Below are 20,739 nucleotides of genomic sequence, written 5' to 3' on the forward strand. Positions count from 1 at the left end.
CTCGGGTGTCGGGTGTCGGGGAGGGGGGAGCGGGTCTCGGGTCTCGGGTGTCGGGGCGGGGGGGAGAGCGGGTCTCGGGTGTCGGGTGTCGGGGAGGGGGGAGCGGGTCTCGGGTCTCGGGTGTCGGGGCGGGGGGAGCGGGTCTCGGGTCTCGGGTGTCGGGGCGGGGGGGGGAGCGGGTCTCGGGTGTCGGGGCGGGGGGAGCGGGTCTCGGGTGTCGGGTGTCGGGTCTCGGTCGGGAGCGGGTCTCGGGTGTCGGGCCTCGGTCGGGAGCGGGTCTCGGGTGTCGGGGAGGGGGGAGCGGGTCTCGGGTCTCGGGTGTCGGGGAGGGGAGAGCGGGTCTCGGGTCTCGGGTGTCGGGGGGGGGGGGAGCGGGTCTCGGGTCTCGGGTGTCGGGGCGGGGGGGGGAGCGGGTCTCGGGTGTCGGGTGTCGGGTCTCGGTCGGGAGCGGGTCTCGGGTGTCGGGCCTCGGTCGGGAGCGGGTCTCGGGTGTCGGGGAGGGGGAGCGGGTCTCGGGTCTCGGGTGTCGGGGAGGGGGAGCGGGTCTCGGGTCTCGAGTGTCGGGGAGGGGGAGCGGGTCTCGGGTCTCGGGTGTCGGGGAGGGGGGAGCGGGTCTCGGGTCTCGGGTGTCGGGGGGGGTAGCGGGTCTCGGGTGTCGGGGCGGGGGGGAGAGCGGGTCTCGGGTGTCGGGGCGGGGGGGAGAGCGGGTCTCGGGTGTCGGGGCGGGGGGGAGAGCGGGTCTCGGGTGTCGGGTCTCGGGTCTCGGCCGGGAGCGGGTCTCGGGTGTCGGGTCTCGGGTCTCGGCCGGGGCGGGGGGGAGAGGGTCTGGGTCTCGGCCGGGGCGGGGGGGAGAGGGTCTCGGGTCTCGGGTGTCGGGGGGGGGGGCGGGTCTCGGGTCTCGGGTCTCGGTCGGGGCGGGGGGAGCGCGTCTCGGGTCTCGGGTGTCGGGGCGGGGGGGAGAGCGGGTCTCGGGTGTCGGGGGGGGGAGCGGGTCTCGGGTGTCGGGGGGGGGGGAGCGGGTCTCGGGTCTCGGTCGGGGCGGGGGGGAGAGGGTCTCAGGTGTCGGGTCGGGGCGGGGGGGGGGAGAGCGGGTGACGGGTCGGGGGGCGGGGGAGCGGGTGTCGGGTCTCGGGTGTCGGGTCTCGGTCGGGAGCGGGTCTCGGGTGTCGGGGGGGGGAGCGGGTCTCGGGTGTCGGGGGGGGGGGAGCGGGTCTCGGGTGTCGGGGGGGGGAGCGGGTCTCGGGTGTCGGGGGGGGGGAGCGGGTCTCGGGTGTCGGGGGCGGGGGGAGCGGGTCTCGGGTGTCGGGGGCGGGGGGAGCGGGTCTCGGGTCTCGGGTGTCGGGGGGGGAGCGGGTCTCGGGTCTCGGGTCTCGGTCGGGAGCGGGTCTCGGGTGTCGGGGGGGAGGGAGCGGGTCTCGGGTCTCGGGTCTCGGTCGGGAGCGGGTCTCGGGTGTCGGGGGGGGGGGAGCGGGTCTCGGGTCTCGGGTGTTGGGTGGGGGGAGCGGGTCTCGGGTCTCGGGTGTCGGGGTGGGGGGAGCGGGTCTCGGGTCTCGGGTGTCGGGTGTCGGGGGGGGGGGAGCGGGTCTCGGGTGTCGGGGGGGGGGGAGCGGGTCTCGGGTCTCGGGTCTCGGTCGGGAGCGGGTCTCGGGTGTCGGGGGGGGGGAGCGGGTCTCGGGTCTCGGGTGTCGGGTGTCGGGGGGGGGGAGCGGGTCTCGGGTGTCGGGGGGGGGGGAGCGGGTCTCGGGTCTCGGGTGTCGGGGGGGGGGGGAGCAGGTCTCGGGTCTCGGGTCTCGGTCGGGAGCGGGTCTCGGGTGTCGGGGGGGGGGGAGCGGGTCTCGGGTCTCGGGTGTCGGGGGGGGGGGGGGGCGGGTCTCGGGTGTCGGGGGGGGGGAGCGGGTCTCGGGTGTCGGGGGCGGGGGGAGCGGGTCTCGGGTGTCGGGGGCGGGGGGAGCGGGTCTCGGGTGTCGGGGGGGGGGAGCGGGTCTCGGGTCTCGGGTCTCAGTCGGGAGCGGGTCTCGGGTCTCGGGTGTCGGGGGGGGGGAGCGGGTCTCGGGTGTCGGGTGTCGGGTCTCAGTCGGGAGCGGGTCTCGGGTCTCGGGTGTCGGGGGGGGGGAGCGGGTCTCGGGTCTTGGGTCTCGGGTCTCGGGTGTCGGGGGGGAGCGGGTCTCGGGTGTCGGGTCAGGGCGGGGGGGGGAGCGGGTCTCGGGTCTCGGGTCTCGGGTCTCGGGTCTCGGGTGTCGGGGGGGGAGCGGGTCTCGGGTGTCGGGTCAGGGCGGGGGGGGGAGCGGATGTCGGGTGTCGGGTCTCGGTCGGGAGCGGGTCTCGGGTCTCGGGTCTTGGGTCTCGGGTCTCGGGTGTCGGGGGGGGAGCGGGTCTCGGGTGTCGGGTCAGGGCGGGGGGGGGAGCGGGTCTCGGGTCTCGGGTCTTGGGTCTCGGGTCTCGGGTGTCGGGTCAGGGCGGGGGGGGGAGCGGATGTCGGGTGTCGGGTCTCGGTCGGGAGCGGGTCTCGGGTGTCGGGGGGCGGAGCGGGTTTCGGGGGGGGGAGCGGGTTTCGGGTGTCGGGTCTCGGTCGGGAGCGGGTCTCGGGTGTCGGGGGGCGGAGCGGGTTTCGGGTGTCGGGTCGGGGCGGGGGGGGGAGCGGGTGTCAGGGGGAGGAGCGGGTGTCGGGGGGGGGAGCGGGTTTCGGGTGTCGGGTCGGGGCGGGGGGGGAGCGGGTGTCGGGGGGAGGAGCGGGTGTCGGGGGGGGGAGCGGGTGTCGGGGGGGGGAGCGGGTGTCGGGGGGGGGAGCGGGTTTCGGGTGTCGGGTCGGGGCGGGGGGGGGAGCGGGTGTCGGGTCGGGGCGGGGGGGGGAGCGGGTGTCGGGGGGAGGAGCGGGTGTCGGGGGGAGGAGCGGGTGTCGGGGGGGGGAGCGGGTTTCGGGTGTCGGGTCGGGGCGGGGGGGGGAGCGAGTGTCGGGGGGAGGAGCGGGTGTCGGGGGGGGGAGCGGGTGTCGGGGGGGGGAGCGGGTTTCGGGTGTCGGGTCGGGGCGGGGGGGGGAGCGGGTGTCGGGTCGGGGCGGGGGGGGGAGCGGGTGTCGGGGGGAGGAGCAGGTGTCGGGGGGAGGAGCGGGTGTCGGGGGGGGAGCGGGTGTCGGGGGGGGGAACGGGTGTCGGGGGGGGAGTGGGTGTCGGGTGTCGGGTCGGGGCGGGGGGGGGAGCGGGTGTCGGGGGGGGGAACGGGTGTCGGGGGGGGAGTGGGTGTCGGGTGTCGGGTCGGGGCGGGGGGGGGAGCGGGTGTCGGGGGGGGGAGCGGGTGTCGGGGGGAGGAGCGGGTTTCGGGTGTCGGGTCGGGGCGGGGGGGGGAGCGGGTGTCGGGGGGGGAGCGGGTGTCGGGTCGGGGCGGGGGGGGGAGCGGGTGTCGGGGGGGGAGCGGGTGTCGGGGGGGGGAGCGGGTGTCGGGGGGGGGAGCGGGTGTCGGGGGGGGGAGCGGGTGTCGGGGGGGGAGCGGGTGTCGGGGGGGGGAGCGGGTGTCGGGGGGGGGAGCGGGTGTCGGGGGGGGAGCGGGTGTCGGGGGGGGGAGCGGGTTTCGGGTGTCGGGTCGGGGCGGGGGGGGGAGCGGGTGTCGGGGGGGGAGCGGGTGTCGGGGGGGGAGCGGGTGTCGGGGGGGGGAGCGGGTTTCGGGTGTCGGGTCGGGGCGGGGGGGGAGCGGGTGTCGGGTCGGGGGGGAGGAGCGGGTGTCGGGGGGGGGGAGCGGGTGTCGGGGGGGGGGAGCGGGTGTCGGGGGGGGGGAGCGGGTGTCGGGGGGGGGGCGCGGGTGTCGGGGGGGAGGAGCGGGTGTCGGGGGGGGGGAGCGGGTGTCGGGGGGGGGGAGCGGGTGTCGGGGGGGGGGAGCGGGTGTCGGGGGGGGGGGAGCGGGTGTCGGGGGGGGGGAGCGGGTGTCGGGGGGGGAGCGGGTGTCGGGGGGGAGGAGCGGGTGTCGGGGGGGGGGAGCGGGTGTCGGGGGGGGGGAGCGGGTGTCGGGGGGGGGGAGCGGGTGTCGGGGGGGGGGAGCGGGTGTCGGGGGGGGGGCGCGGGTGTCGGGGGGGGGGAGCGGGTGTCGGGGGGGGGGAGCGGGTGTCGGGGGGGAGGAGCGGGTGTCGGGGGGGAGGAGCGGGTGTCGGGGGGGGGGAGCGGGTGTCGGGGGGGGGAGCGGGTGTCGGGGGGGGGGAGCGGGTGTCGGGGTGGGGGGAAGCGGGTCTCGGGTGTCGGGTCTCGGTCGGGAGCGGGTCTCGGGTGTCGGAGGGGGGGGGGAGCGGGTGTCGGGGGGGGAGCGGGTTTCGGGTGTCGGGTCGGGGCGGGGGGGAGCGGGTGTCGGGTCGGGGGGGAGGAGCGGGTGTCGGGGGGGGGGGAGCGGGTGTCGGGGGGGGGAGCGGGTGTCGGGGTGGGGGGGAAGCGGGTCTCGGGTGTCGGGTCTCGGGTGTCGGAGGGGGGGGGAAGCGGGTGTCGAGTCGGGTCGGGTCGGCGGGGGGGGAGGCGGGGAGAGCGAGTGTCGGGTCTGGTCGGGGTGGGGTGGAGCAGGAGCTGGCCATGGGAGGAGCCTCATTCACGCAGCCCTAGTGAGGCCATTGGGCCAGGGCTAGTGGCTGCGTGCTTCGGGCCCCTCCCACACAGTTCGGCGCCTGGAGCTACTGCACTTGCGTGCCCACTGTAGCGCGCATGTGCAGAGGTCCTGGCACTGTTTTCAGCGCAGAGACCTGGCTCCGCCCCTCCCCACAGCTCGTGCCGGCTGTGCCGAGTGCCACAGGACCTGTAAGTCGGTGGAGAATACCGAGGATTTTTTTAGGCGCCATTTTAGGCGCGAAAAACTGGCGCCCAGCTTGGAGGGGCGCCCATTTTGTTTCTTGTGGAAACTTGGGCCCATAGAAAATAGGTGCAGGAGTAGGCCATTCGGCCCTTCGAGCCTGCACCACCATTCAATAAGATCATGGCTGATCATTCACTTCAGCACCCCATTCCTGCTTTCTCTCCCTTTAGCCGTAAGGGTCACATCTAACTCCCTCATGAATATATCTAACGAACTGGCATCAACAACTTTCTGTGGTAGAGAATTCTACAGGTTCACAATTTTCTGGGTGAAAAAGTTTCTCCTCATCTCGGTTCTAAATGGCTTACCCCTTATCCTTAGACTGTGACCCCTGGTTCTGGACATCCCCAACATCGGGAACATTCTTCCTGCATCTAACCTGTCCAATCCCGTCAGATTTTTAAATGCTTCTATGAGATCCCCTCTCATTCTTCTAAATTCCAGTGAATATAAGCCTAGTTGATCCAGTCTTTCTTCATATGTCAGTCCTGTCATCTCAGGAATCAGTCTGGTGAACCTTCGCTGCACTCCCTCAATAGCAAGAATGTCCTTCCTCAGATTAGGAGACCAAAACTGAACACAATATTCAAGGTGTGGCCTCACCAAGTCCCTGTACAACTGCAGTAAGTACAACCTACATTTATCCACATAATACTGCATCTGCCATGCATTTGCCCACTCACCTAACCTGTCCAAATCACCCTGCAGCCTCCTAGCATCCTCCTCACAGCTCACACCGCCACCCAGTTTAGTGTCATCTGCAAACTTGGAGATATTACATTCAATTCCATCGTCTAAATCATTAATGTATATTGTAAATAGCTGGGGTCCCAGCACTGAACGTTGCGGTACCCCACTAGCCTGCCTTTTTGAAAAGGACCCGTTTATTCCCACTCTTTGTTTCCTGTCTGCCAACCAGTTCTCCATCATTAATACATTATCCCTAATCTCATGTGCCTTAATTTTGCACACTAATCTCTTGTGTGGAACCTTGTCAAAAGCCTTTTGAAAGTCCAAATACATCACATCCACTGGTTCTCCCTTATCCACTCTGCTAGTTACATCCTCAAAAAATTCTAGAAGATTTGTCAAGCATGATTTCCCTTTCATAAATCCATGCTGACTTGGACTGATCCTGTCACTGCTTTCCAAATGCGTTGCTATTCCATCTTTAATAATTGATTCCAGCATTTTCCCCACTACTGATCTCAGGCTAATTCCCTGTTTTCTCTCTCCCTCCTTTTTTAAAAAGTGGGCTTACATGAGCTACCCTCCAGTCCATAGGAACTGATCCAGAGTCCATGGAATGTTGGAAAATGATCACCAATGCATCTACTATTTCTAGGGTCACTTCCTTAAGTACTCTGGGATGCAGACTATCAGGCCCCTGGGATTTATCGGCCTTCAATCCCATCAATTTCCCGAACACCATTTCCTGACTAATAAGGATTTCCCTCTGTTCCTCCTTCTCACGAGACCATCGGTGCCCTAGTATTTTCGGGATGTTATTCGTGTCTTCCTTAGTGAAGACAGAACCAAAGTATTTGTTCAATTGGTCTGCCATTGCTTTGTGTGAGGCCCCTTGGGGAAGAGTGACCATAATATGGTAGAATTCTTTATTAACATGCAGAGTGACACAGTTATTTCAGAGACTAGGGTCCTGAACTTAAGGAAAGGTAACTTCGATGGTATGAGACGTGAATTGGCTAGAATAGACTGGCGAGTGATACTTAAAGGGTTGACAGTGGATAGGCACTGGCAAACATTTAAAGATCACATGGATGAACTTCAACAATTGTACATCCCTCTCTGGAGTAAAAATAAAACGGGGAAGGTGGCTCAACCGTGGCAAACAAGTGAAATTAGGGATAGTGTTAAATCCAAGGAAGAGGCATACAAATTGGCCAGAAAAAGCAGCAAACCTGAGGACTGGGAGAATTTTATAATACAGCAGAGGAGGACAAAGGGTTTAATTAGGAGCGGGAAAATAGAGTATGAGAGGAAGCTTGCTGGGAACATAAAAACTGACTGCAAAAGCTTCTATAGATATGTGAAGAGAAAAAGATTAGTGAAGACAAACATAGCTCCCTTGCAGTCAGATTTAGGTGAATTTATAATGGAGAACAAAGAAATGGCGGACCAGTTAAACAAATACTTTGATTCTGTCTTCACGAAGGAAGACACAAATAGCCTTCCGGAAATACTAGGGGACCGAGGGTCTAGTGAGAAGGAGGAACTGAAGGATATCCTTATTAGGTGGGAAATTGTGTTCGGGAAATTGATGGAATTGAAGGCCGATAAATCCCCGGAGTCTAATAGTCTGCATCCCAGAGTACTTAAGGAAGTGGCCCTAGAAATAGTGGATGCAGTGGTGATCATTTTCCAACAGTCTATCAACTCTGGATCAGTTCCATTGGACTGGAGGGTAGCTAATGTAACGCCACTTTTTTAAAAAGGAGGGAGAGAGAAAACGGGTAATTATAGACCGGTTAGCCTGACATCAGTAGTGGGGAAAATGTTGGAATCAATCATTAAGGATGAAATAGCAGCGCATTTGGAAAGCAGTGACAGGATAGGACCAAGTCAGCATGGATTTATGAAAAGGAAATCCTGTTTGCTAAATCTTCTGGAATGTTTTGAGGATGTAACTGGTAGAGTGGACAAGGAAGAACCAGTGAATGTGGTGTATTTGGACTTTCAAAAGGCTTTTGACAAGGTCCCACACTAGAGATTGTTGTGTAAAATTAAAACACATGGTATTGGGGGTAATGTACTGACGTGGATAGAGAACTGGTTGGCAGACAGGAAGCAGAGAGTCGGGATAATCGGGTCCTTTTCAGAATGGCAGGCAGTGACTAGTGGGGTGCCGCAGGGCTCAGTGCTGGGACCCCAGCTATTTACAACATAAATTAATGATTTAAATGAAGGAATTGAGTGTAATATCTCCAAGTTTGCAGATGACACTAAGCTGGGTGGCGGTGTGAGCTGTGAGGAGGGCAGTTAGAGGCTGTAGGGTGACTTGGACAGGTTAGGTGAGTGGGCAAATGCATGGCAGATGCAGTATAATGTGGATAAATGTGAGGTTATCCACTTTGGTGGCAAAAACACGAAGGCAGAATATTATCTGAATGGTGGCAGATTAGCAAAAAGGGAGGTGCAACGAGACCTGGGTGTCATGGTACATCAGTCATTGAAAGTTGGCATGCAGGTACAGCAGGTGGTGAAGAAGACAAATGGCATGTTGGCCTTCATAGCTAGGGGATTTGAGTATAGGAGCAGGGAGGTCTTACTGCAGTTGTACAGGGACTTGGTGAGGCCTCACCTGAAATATTGTCTTCAATTTTGGTCTCCTAATCTGAGGAAGGACATTCTTGCTATTGAGGGAGTGCAACAAAGGTTCATCAGACTGATTCCCGGGATGACAGGACTGACATATGAGGAGAGACTGGATCAACTGGGCCTGTATTCACTGGAGTTTAGAAGGATGAGAGGGGATCTCATAGAAATGCATAAAATTCTGACGGGATCGGACAGGTTAGATGCAGGAAGAATGTTCCCGATGTTGAGGAAGTCCAGAACCAGGGGACATAGTCTAAGGATAAGGGGCAGGCCATTTAGGACTGAGATGAGGAGAAACTTTTTCACTCAGAGAGTGGTTAACGTGTGGAATTCTCTACTGCAGAAAGTCGTTGAGGCCAGTTCGTTAGATATATTCAATAGGGAGTTAGATATGGCCCTTACGGCCAAAGGGAAAAGGGGTATGGAGAGAAAGCAGGAAATGGGTACTGAGGTGAATGATCAGCCATGGTTTTATTGAATGGTGGTGCAGGCTCGAAGGGCCAAATGGCCTACTCCTGCACCTATTGTCTATGTTTCTATGTTTCTATTATCACTTTACCTGATTCTGACTGCAAGGGGCCTGCATTAGTCTTCACTAATCTTTTTCTCTTTGCATATCTATAGAAGCTTTTGCAGTCAGTTTTTATGTTCCCTGTAAGTCTATATCAGTTGTACAGGTTCTTTTGTCATTCACATCACATTACCGACACTCAACAAGGTCCTTCAGTCCATTTACTAACAGTCTCTGACTGCAGGTTTTCATTGGCAGTGGACTCCCCTTGGTCATGGGACCTCTTTGTTTGGATATTGGTTTTGTTAGTGCTGCAAATACTGCAGCATCGTACTAACTTTGTGTCTGTCTCTCCAGGGTGACCGAGGAATGGTTGGTGGAAGTGGACCCGCAGGACCCAGAGGCAAGGCTGTAAGTATTAAGAATAATTCTGTGCTTGTGAGGAGGGTCGCTATCCAGCCCACAGCAGTCCTGCTCCACTGCACTCTGCCACAACAGCGACTGCTTTTAGTTTGAGTCTGTATCTCCAGATTTAATCTTATTTCAGTCATTGTCCGAGGGAGAATTTAATCGTTATGTGCCAAATTTTAGTTGTATTTTAATTTTACTCGGGTGGGTGGGGGGTGGGTGGGGGTGGCGGAGTGGGGGGGGGGGGCGGGGATAATGGCTGTTTCCATTCTTATGTTTAAGGATTTGGTTCAATAAGCTGTGGGGTGAGCTTGCTGACCTTGCACGATCAGGGAGCATCATTCAAAGGGAAGAGGGTTTAGAGAGACACTGCAATCTCTGACTCTTACTTCAAAACTTTACTCAAATAATCAGACTGTTCCCTTTAAGGGGTCACTGTTGGGACGGCTCCATGTGAGTTTGCGGCCTGGACAAATGAACCTTCTCCTCGGTTACTAGCTCAGGGGATCCTGTCGCTGTTTCAGCAATCACTCAAGACCAAGGAAAATGTCCTTCTCCCTCACTCGTACCTCAACAAACTGCTGGGAAATTGAAATTCCTGGATTCAAAGAAAAACAAGCTTTCCTCCAACCATTTCCCACTGTGACAGTTCCAGCAGCCCTGGAGTAACTTCCAAAGAGGCTTTATACACCCTCTGTTTAGATTCCATTCAACAAATGCTTCTTTCAGTTTAGCTGCTTGCTCGATGCTCTCCAGTTACTGAGTCAATCCTGCCCAGTCTCAACAATGCACAGAGAGCCATCTATTCAAACCCATCAAATGCTCACAAGCAGCCAGAACATGCCGGCCCCCACAGTGTGGGTTTACACAGGGTAGTAAGATTGTAGTCTGATTTTCCAACCAGCAGCAAGCACTAGGGAGAGATTTGTGCTGAGCACAAAGACTGAACGATTACCCCTTAGATTTAATTAGCACATCAGTCTTCCAGCTCCCCATTTAACCTGTTTCACGCCGTTTAGTCTCTGAGCTGCTAGATACCACAGTCCCTGATCTGCACCCTTCTCCTACATTTTTTTAAATTCATTTGTGGGATGTGCGAGTCGCTGGCAAAGTCAACATTTATTGCCCATCCCTAATTGCCCCATGAGAAGGTGGTGGTGAGCCGCCTTCTTGAACCGCTGCAGTCCGTGTGGTGAAGGTGCTCCCACAGTGCTGTTAGGGAGGGAGTTCCAGGATTGTGACCCAGCGACGATGAAGGAACGGCCTATATATTTCCAAGTCAGGATGTGTTTGACTTGGAGGGGACGATGCCCTTGTCCTTCTAGGTGGTAGAGGTCGCGGGTTTGGGAGGTGCTGCCGAAGAAATCTTGGCGAGTTGCTGCAGTGCATCTTGTAGATAGTACACACTGCAGCCACAGTGCGCCGGTGGTGGAGGGAGTGAATGTTGAAGGTGGTGGATGGGGTGCCAATCAAAGGGCTGCTTTGTCCTGGATGGTGTCGAGCTTCTCGAGTGTTGTTGGAGCTGCACTCATCCAGGCAAGTGGAGAGTATTCCATCACACTCCTGACTTGTGCCTTGTAGATGGTGGAAAGGCTTTGGGGAGTCAGGAGGTGAGACACTCACCACAGAATACCCAGCCTCTGACCTGCTCTTGTACCCACAGTATTTATGTGGCTGGTCCAGTTAAGTTTGTGGTCAATGGTAACCCCCAGGATGTTGATGGTGGGGGATTCGGTGATGGTAATGCCATTGAATATCAAGGGGCGATGGTTAGATGCTCTCTTGTTGGAGATGGTCATTGCCTGGCACTTGTGTGGCATGAATGTTACTTGTCACATCAGCCCAAGCCTGAATGTTGTCCAGGTCTTGCTGCATGTGGGCATGGACTGCTTCATTATCTGAGGAGTTACGAATGGAACTGAACACTGTGCAGTCATCAGCGAACATCCCCACTTCTGACCTTATGATGGAGGGAAGGTCATTTATGGAGCAGCTGAAGATGGTTGGGCCTAGGACACTGCCCTGAGGAACTCCTGCAGTGATGTCCTGGGGCTGTGATGATTGGCCTCCAACAACTACAACCATCTTCCTTTGTATTAGGTCTGACTCCAGCCAGTGGAGAGTTTCCCATTGACTTCAGTTTTACTGGGGCTCCTTGATGCCACACTCGGTCAAATGCTATTTTGATACCGAGGGCAGTCACTCTCACCTCACCTCTGAAATTGTACTCTTCTAGCCACAAGGCAGTAATGAGGTCTGGAGTATGTGCCGTTTAATAGCACTGTTGCCGACACCTTCCATCACTTTGCTGATGACTGAGAATAGACTGATGGGGCGGTAATTGGCCAGATTGGATTGTCCTGTTTTTTGTTGGCAGTTTTCTCCATTGTCGGGTAGATGTCAGTGTTGTAGCTGTACTGGAACAACTTGGCTAGAGGTGTGGCTAGTTCTAGAGCACAAGTCTTCAGCACAACAGCCGGGATGTTGTCGGGGCCCATAGCCTTTGCTGTATCCAGTGCACTCAGCCTCTTGATATCACGGGGAGTGAATCGAATTGGCTGAAGACTGGCTTCATATCCTCGGCACTTCTACCTCTTGGCCATCCCTGATTATAATCACCCAACCATCGGTGGCCGTGCCTTCTGTTGCCTGGGCCCCAAGCTCTGGAACTCCCTCCCTAAACCTCTCCATCTCTCTACCCCTCTCTCCTCCTTCAAAACACTCCTTAAAACCGACCTCTTTGACTGAGCTTTTGGTCACTCGCTCTGATTTCTCCCTATGTGTCTCAATATCACATTTTTTTCTCATAAAATTCCTGTGAAGCGCCTTGGGATGTTTCATTACGTTAAAGGTGCTATATAAATACAAATTGTTGTTGTTGAAGATGGTTGCAAATGCTTCTGCGTTCTGTTTTGTACTCGGTACTGGGCTCCGCCATCACTGAGGATGGGAATATTCATGGAGCCTGCTCCTCCCGTTAGTTGTTTAATGGTCCACCACCATTCACGACTGGATGTGGTAGGACTGCAGACCTTTGATCTGATCCATTGATTGTGGGATCACTTAGCCCTGTTTATAACATGCTGCTTCCACTGCTTAGCATGTATGTAGTCCTGTGTTGCAGCTTCCCAGGTTGGCACCTCATTTTTAGGTACGCCTGGTGCTGCTCCTGGCATGCTCTTCTGTACTCCTCACTGAACCAGGGGAGGTCCCCAGGCTTGATAGTAACCATAGAATCATAGGAATTTATAGCACGGAAGGAGGCCATTCCGGCCCATCATGTCCACGCCGGCCAACAAAGAGCCGCACGGCCCTCGGTCAGCAGCCCTGAAGGTTATATATAAACCTATGAACAATGACGGAAAGGCAAAGAGCACCCAGCCCAACCAGTCCGTCCCACACAACTGCAACACCCCTTATACTGAAACATTCTACACTCCACCCCAACCGGAGCCATGTGATCTCCTGGGCGAGGCAAAAACCAGATAAAAACCCAGGCCAATTTAGAGAGAAAAATTCTGGGAAAATTCCTCTCCGACCCATCCAGGCGATCAAAACTAGTCCAGGAGATCACCCTGGTCGTATTCTATTCCCTGCAGTACTTACCATTATATCTGTGCCGTCCAACAACAGGTCACCCAGTCTAATCCCAATTACGAGCTCGAGGTCCGTAACCCTGCAGGTTACGGCACTTTAAGTGCCTATCCAACCATCTCTTAAAAGTGCTGAGGGTTTCTGCATCCACCACTCTTCCAGGCAGCGAGTTCCAGATCCCCACAACCCTCTGCGTAAAGAAGCCCCCCCCGCTCCTCAAATCCCCTCTAAACCTTCCACCATCCACCTTAAAACTATGCCCCCTCGTAATAGACCCACCCAACCAATGGAAATAGGCCCTTACTATCCACTATGTCCAGGCCACCCAATATTTTGTACACCTCGATGAGGTCTCCTCTCAATCTCTTCTGTTCCAATGAGAACAAACCCAGCCTATCCAATCTATCCTCATAACTAAGATTCTCCATTCAAGGCAGCATCCTAGTAAATCTCCTCTGCACCCTCTCTAGTGCAATCACGTCCTTCCTATAATACGGCGACCAGAACTGCACACAGTACTCCAGCTGTGGCCTAACCAAAGTATTATACAATTTAAGCATAACCTCCCTGCTCTTATATTCTATGCCTCAGCCAATAAAGGCAAGCATTCTGTATGCCTTCTTAACCACCTTATCCACCTGGCCTGCTACTTTCAGGGATCTGTGGACAAGCACTCCAAGGTCCCTTTGTTCATCTACACTATTAACTGGCCTACCGCTTAATGTGTTGACCCTTTCCTTATTACCCTCCCAAAGTCCATCACCTCACACTTCTCTGAATTAAATTCCATTTACCACTGCTCTGCCCACCTGACCAGTAGATTGATATCTTCCTGCAGCCCATGACTTTCCTCTTCATTATCAACCACACAGCTAATTTAGTGTCATCTGCAAACTTCTTAATCATACTCCTTATATTCAAATCTAGATCATTGATGTATACCACAAAAAGCAAAGGACCCAGTACTGAGCCCTGTGGATCCCCACTGGAAACATCCTTCCAGTCACAAAAACATCCATCAACCATTACCCTTTGCTTGCTGCCTCGAAGCCAATTTTGGATCCAACTTGCCACTTTGCCCTGGATCCCAATCTACCATGTGGGACCTTATCAAAAGCCTTGCTAAAGTGCATATATACTACATCGTACGCACTACCCTCATCAACCCTCTTGGTTACCTCCTCAAAAAATTCAATCAGGTTAGTCAAATACGATCTTCCCTTAACAAATCTGTGCTGACTGTCCCTAATTAATCCTTGCCTTTCCAAATGCAGACTATCCTGCCTTTCAGGATTTTTTCCAATAATTTTCCCACCACTGAGGTTAGGCTGACTGGCCTGTAATTACTCGGCCTATCCCTTTCTCCCTTCTTAAACATTAGCAGTCCTCCAATCCTCCGGCACCATGCCCAGATCCAAAGAGAACTGGAAAATGATGGTCAAGACAACTGCTATTTCATCTTTTGCTTCGCTCAAAAGCCTGGGATGCATTTCATCTGGGCCTGGGGACTTATCTACTTTCAAAACTGCTAAACCCCGTAATACTTCCTCTCTCTCTATATTTATTTCATCCAGAATATCACACTCCTCCTCGATAGCAGTATCTGCATTACCCCTTTCCTTTGTGAAAACAGATGCAAAGTATTCGTTAAGAACCCTCCCAACATCTTCCGCCTCCACACAAAGATTACCCTCATGGTCCCTAATAGCCCTACCCTTTCTTTAGTTACCCTCTTAATATATTTATAGAACATCTTAGGGTTTTCCTTAATTTTACTAGCCAAGAATTTCTCGTGCTCTCTCTTAGCATTCCTAATATCCTTTTTAATTTTGACTCTTAACTTTCTATATTCCTCTAAAGATTCTATAGTATTTAGCCGTTGATATATGACATAAGCATCCCTTTTTTTCTTTATCCTCCCTTCGACATCCAGGGGGCTCTAGAATTATTTTTCCCACCCTTTTTCTTTAAGGGCACATGTTTGGCCTGAGCTCTCTGGATCTCCTCCTTGAATGCCTCCCACTGTTCCGACACCGATTTACCCACAAGTAGCTGTTTCCAGTCCACTGTGGCCAAATCACTCCTTAACTTAGCAACGTTAGCTTTTCCCCAGGCCTTTTATTCCAGGCCTATCCTTGTCCTTATCCATAACCAACTTAAATCTGATTGAATTATGGTCACTGGCACCCAAGTGCTCTCCCACGAATACCCCTTCAACCTGCCCAGCTTCATTCCCCAAAACTAAATCCAAAACCGCCCCCTCTCGTGTTGGGCTTGCTACATCCTGACTAAAAAAGTTCTCCTGAATGCATTTCAAGAATTCTGCACCCTCTATATCCTTCACACTAAATTTGTCCCAATCAATATTTGGATAGTTAAAATCCCCTACTATTGCTACCCTATGGTTTTTAGACTTCACAGCAATTTGCCGACATATTTGCTCCTCTATCTCCCTCCCACTGTTTGGGGGTCTATAATACATTCCCAGCAGTGTGATCGCCACTTTTTTATTTTTCAATTCGACCATATGGCCTCAGTTGATGATCCCTCTAACATATCATCCCTCCTCACCGCTATAATAGTTTCTTTAATCAGTGCCACAACGTCCCACCCCCCTTTTTACCCCCCTCTCTATCTTGTCTATAAATCCTGTAACCAGGAATATTGATCTGCCAAACCTGCCCTTCTCTCAGCCATGTTTCTGTAATGGCTATAATGTCATACTCCCAAGTGTCTACCTGTGCTCTGAGCTCATCTGCCTTATTCTACTCGCATTACTACTTACTACTTACTACTCGCATTAAAGTATATACCATTCAGCACAGGAAGACTTCCTTGCTTACTACATACTAAGCCTTGTTTCCTCTGTCTTACAGATTCGCTTTCTAGATTCTTGCTATTCAATTTCAGCTTTACTTCCTTCCCTTTTGAATTTGTTCTCAGGTTCCCATCCCCCTGCCAAGCTAGTTTAAACTCTCCCCAACAGCACTAGCAAACCTCCCCGCGAGGATATTGGTCCCGACGCTGTTGAGGTGCAACCCGTCCGGTTTATACAGGTCCCATCTCCCCCAGAAACGGTTTCAATGCCTCAAGAATTTAAAGCCCTCCCTCCTACACCAACTTTCCAATCACATGTTCATCCTCTCTAAGCTTCTATTCTTGTACTCATTAGCACGTGGCACCGATAGTAACCCGGAGATTACCTTTGAGGTCCTACCCGTTAATTTTCTTCCAAGCTCCTGAATTTTTCCTGTAGGACCTCATCCCCCTTTTTAACTGCCGTTGGTCCCGGTATGGACCACGACCTCTAGCTGTTTACCCTCCCCCAGGATGCCCTGCGTCCGCTCTGTGACATCCTTGACCCTGGCACCAGGGAGGCACAAAACCATTCGGGAGTCACGTCTACGGTCGCGGAAACTCCTGTCTGTTCCCCTAACTATAGAATCCCCTATCACTCGGGCTCTTTTGTTCTTCATTCCTCCCCCCTGTGCAGCTGAGCCACCCGTGGTGCCTTGGAATTGGCTCTGGCTGCACTCCCCAGAGGCACCATCGTCCTCACTGATACTCAGAAGTGAATATCGGGTTGAAAGCGAGATGGACTCACGGGGGGATCTCCTACACTACCTGCCTCGCACACTTACTACGTCTGGTGGTCACACACTTCCCCTCCACCTGCCACCTTTAAGCTGTGGGGTGACCACCTCCTGAAACGTGCTATCCATGTAGTTCTCAGCCTCGCGGATGCACCTTATTGACTCCACCCGCTGCTCCAGCTCCGAAACGTGGAGCTCGTGTAGTTACAGCTGGAGGGCTGGCGAAGTGTCCAGGACTCCCCACATGCTGCAGGATGGACACTCCACGAGGCTGAGCTGCACTGCCTCTAGTTAGACTTATCTAGTTTAAAATCTACTGAAAAAGAAATGGAGAAAAGGGAGCTATTTACCAACTCACCTCACCGACCTCAGTGGTCTCCCGAACTCATCGAACTCTGTGGCCTCCCGACCTCTCAGCTTCCGAACTCCCGGCCTCCGAACACCCGACTCACTGACCTCAGGGCCGACCGACTCACTGACCTCAGAGCCGACCGACTCACCGACCTCAGGGCCGACCGACTCACTGACCTCAGGGCCGACCGACTCACCGACCTCAGGGCCGACCGACTCACCGACCTCAGGGCCGACCGACTCACTGACCTCAGGGCCGACCGAACCAACGACCTCAGGGCCGACCGACTCACCGACCTCAGGGCCGACCGACTCACCGACCTCAGGGCCGACCGACTCACCGACCTCAGGGCCGACCGACTCACCGACCTCAGGGCCGACCGATATACCGACCTCAGGGCCGACCGAACCACCGAACTCAGGGCCGACCGACTCACCGACCTCAGGGCCGACCGACTCACTGACCTCAGGGCCGAACGTCTCACTGACCTCAGGGCCGACCGACTCACTGACCTCAGGGCCGACCGTCTCACTGACCTCAGGGCCGACTGACTCACTGACCTCAGGGCCGACCGACTCACCGAACTCAGGGCCGACCGACTCACTGACCTCAGGGCCGACCGACTCACCGAACTCAGGGCCGACCAAATCACCGACCTCAGGGCCGACCGACTCACTAACCTTAGGGCCGACCGACTCACCGACCTCAGGGCCGACCAAATCACCGACATCAGGGCCGACCGACTCACCGACCTCAGGGCCGAACAACTTACTGACCTCATGGCCGACCAAATCACCGAATTCAGGGCCGACCGACTCACCGATCTCAGGGCCGACCGACTAACCGACCTCAGGGCCGACCGACTCACCGACCTGAGGGCCGACCGACTCACCGACCTCAGGGCCGACCGACTCACCGACCTCGGGGCCGACCAAATCACCGACCTCAGGGCCGACCGACTCACAGACCTCAGGGCCTTCGCGACTCACCGACCTCAGGGCCGACCTACTCACCGACCTCAGGGCCGACCGAATCACCGACCTCAGGGCCGACCGAATCACCGACCTCAGGGCCGACCGACGCACCGACCTCAGGGCCGACCGAATCACCGACCTCAGGGCCGACCGACTCACCGACCTGAGGGCCGACCGACTCACCGACCTCAGGGCCGACCGACTCACCGACCTCGGGGCCGACCAAATCACCGACCTCAGGGCCGACCGACTCACCGACCTCGGGGCCGACCAAATCACCGACCTCAGGGCCGATCGACTCACCGACCTCAGGGCCGACCTACTCACCGACCTCAGGGCTGACCGACTCACCGACCTCAGGGCCGACCGACTGACCGACCTCAGGGCCTTACCGACTCACAGACCTCGGGGCCGAGCGAATCGCCGACCTCAGGGCCTTACCGACTAACCGACCTCAGGGCCGACCGTCTCACCGACCTCAGGGCCGACCGACTCACCGACCTCAGGGCCGACCGACTCACCGACCTCAGGGCCGACCGACTCACTGACCTCAGGGCCGACCGACTCACTGACCTCAGGGCCGACCTACTCACCGACCTGAGGGCCTACCGACTCACCGACCTCAGGGCCGACCAAATCACCGACCTCAGGGCCGACCGAATCACCGACCTCAGGGCCGACCGACTCACCGACCTCAGGGCCGGCCGAATCACCGACCTCAGGGCCGACCGACTCACCGACCTGAGTGCCGACCGACTCACCGACCTCAGGGCCGACCGACTCACCGACCTCAGGGCCTTACCGACTCACCGACCTCAGGGCCGACCGACTCACTGACCTCAGGGCCGACCGACTCACCGACCTCAGGGTCGACCGACTCACCGACCTCAGGGCCGACCGACTCACTGACCTCAGGGCCGACCGACTCACTGACCTCAGGGCCGACCGACTCACCGACCTCAGGGCCGACCGACTCACCGAACTCAGGGCCGACCGACTCACCGACCTCAGGGCCGACCGACTCACCGACCTCAGGGCCGACCGAACCACCGACCTCAGGGCCGACCGACTCACCGAACTCAGGGCCGACCGACTCACTGACCTCAGGGCCGAACGTCTCACTGACCTCAGGGTCGACCGACTCACTGACCTCAGGGCCGACCGACTCACCGAACTCAGGGCCGACCGACTCACCGACCTCAGGGCCGACCGACTCACCGACCTCAGGGCCGACCGACTCACGGACCTCAGGGCCGACCGACTCACCGACCTCAGGGCCGACCGACTCACCGACCTCAGGGCCGACCGAACCACCGACCTCAGGCCCGACCGACTCACCGACCTCAGGGCCGACCGACTCACTGACCTCAGGGCCGAACGTCTCACAGATCTCAGCGCCGACTGACTCACTGCCCTCAGGGCCGACCGTCTCACTGACCTCAGGGCCGACCGACTCACCGACCTCAGGGCCGACCGACTCACCGACCTCAGGGCCGACCGTCACACTGACCTCAGGGCCGACTGACTCACTGACCTCAGGGCCGACCGACTCACCGAACTCAGGGCCGACCGACTCACCGACCTCAGGGCCGACCGACTCACCGACCTCAGGGCCGACCGACTCACCGACCTCAGGGCCGACCGAATCACCGACCTCAGGGCCGACCGAATCACCGACCTCAGGGCCGACCGACTCACCGACCTCAGGGCCGACCGAATCACCGACCTCAGGGCCGACCGACTCACCGACCTCAGGGCCGACCGAATCACCGACCTCAGGGCCGACCGACTCACCGACCTGAGTGCCGACCGACTCACCGACCTCAGGGCCGACCGACCTCAGGGCCGACCGACTCACCGACCTCAGGGCCGACCGACTCACTGACCTCAGGGCCGACCGACTCACCGACCTCAGGGTCGACCGACTCACCGACCTCAGGGCCGACCGACTCACTGACCTCAGGGCCGACCGACTCACTGACCTCAGGGCCGACCGACTCACCGACCTCAGGGCCGACCGAACCACCGACCTCAGGGCCGACCGACTCACCGAACTCAGGGCCGACCGACTCACTGACCTCAGGGCCGAACGTCTCACTGACCTCAGGGCCGACCGACTCACTGACCTCAGGGCCGACCGACTCACCGAACTCAGGGCCGACCGACTCACGGACCTCAGGGCCGACCGACTCACCGAACTCAGGGCCGACCGACTCACCGACCTCAGGGCCGACCGACTCACCGACCTCAGGGCCGACCGAACCACCGACCTCAGGCCCGACCGACTCACCGACCTCAGGGCCGACCGACTCACTGACCTCAGGGCCGAACGTCTCACAGACCTCAGCGCCGACCGACTCACTGCCCTCAGGGCCGACCGTCTCACTGACCTCAGGGCCGACCGACTCACCGACCTCAGGGCCGACCGACTCACCGACCTCAGGGCCGACCGTCACACTGACCTCAGGGCCGACCGACTCACTGACCTCAGGGCCGACCGACTCACCGAACTCAGGGCCGACCGACTCACCGACCTCAGGGCCGACCGACTCACCGACCTCAGGGCCGACCGACTCACCGACCTCAGGGCCGACCGAATCACCGACCTCAGGGCCGACCGAATCACCGACCTCAGGGCCGAGCGACTCACCGACCTCAGGGCCGACCGAATCACCGACCTCAGGGCCGACCGACTCACCGACCTCAGGGCCGACCGAATCACCGACCTCAGGGCCGACCGACTCACCGACCTGAGTGCCGACCGACTCACCGACCTCAGGGCCGACCGACTCACCGACCTCAGGGCCGACCGACTCACCGACCTCAGGGCCGACCGACTCACTGACCTCAGGGCCGACCGACTCACCGACCTCAGGGTCGACCGACTCACCGACCTCAGGGCCGACCGACTCACTGACCTCAGGGCCGACCGACTCACGGACCTCAGGGCCGACCGACTCACCGACCTCAGGGCCGACCGAACAACCGACCTCAGGGCCGACCGACTCACCGAACTCAGGGCCGACCGACTCACTGACCTCAGGGCCGAACGTCTCACTGACCTCAGGGCCGACCGACTCACTGACCTCAGGGCCGACCGACTCACCGAACTCAGGGCCGACCGACTCACGGACCTCAGGGCCGACC

General features: G+C 58.0%; 1 protein-coding gene across 1 annotated transcript in view; it reads left to right on the plus strand.

The window, feature by feature from the left end:
• The window catches only part of LOC139255988 (collagen alpha-2(IX) chain-like), a 100,997-nt gene that overhangs the window by 47,481 nt on the left and 32,777 nt on the right, over positions 1 to 20,739 (plus strand). Inside the window, exon 11 of the mRNA XM_070874072.1 lies at positions 9,029 to 9,082. Within this exon, the coding sequence (XP_070730173.1) occupies positions 9,029 to 9,082 (54 nt within the window). The remainder of the gene's footprint in view (positions 1 to 9,028; positions 9,083 to 20,739) is intronic.

This window comes from Pristiophorus japonicus, unplaced genomic scaffold (assembly GCF_044704955.1).
Source record: "Pristiophorus japonicus isolate sPriJap1 unplaced genomic scaffold, sPriJap1.hap1 HAP1_SCAFFOLD_667, whole genome shotgun sequence".
Taxonomy (NCBI): domain Eukaryota; kingdom Metazoa; phylum Chordata; class Chondrichthyes; family Pristiophoridae; genus Pristiophorus; species Pristiophorus japonicus.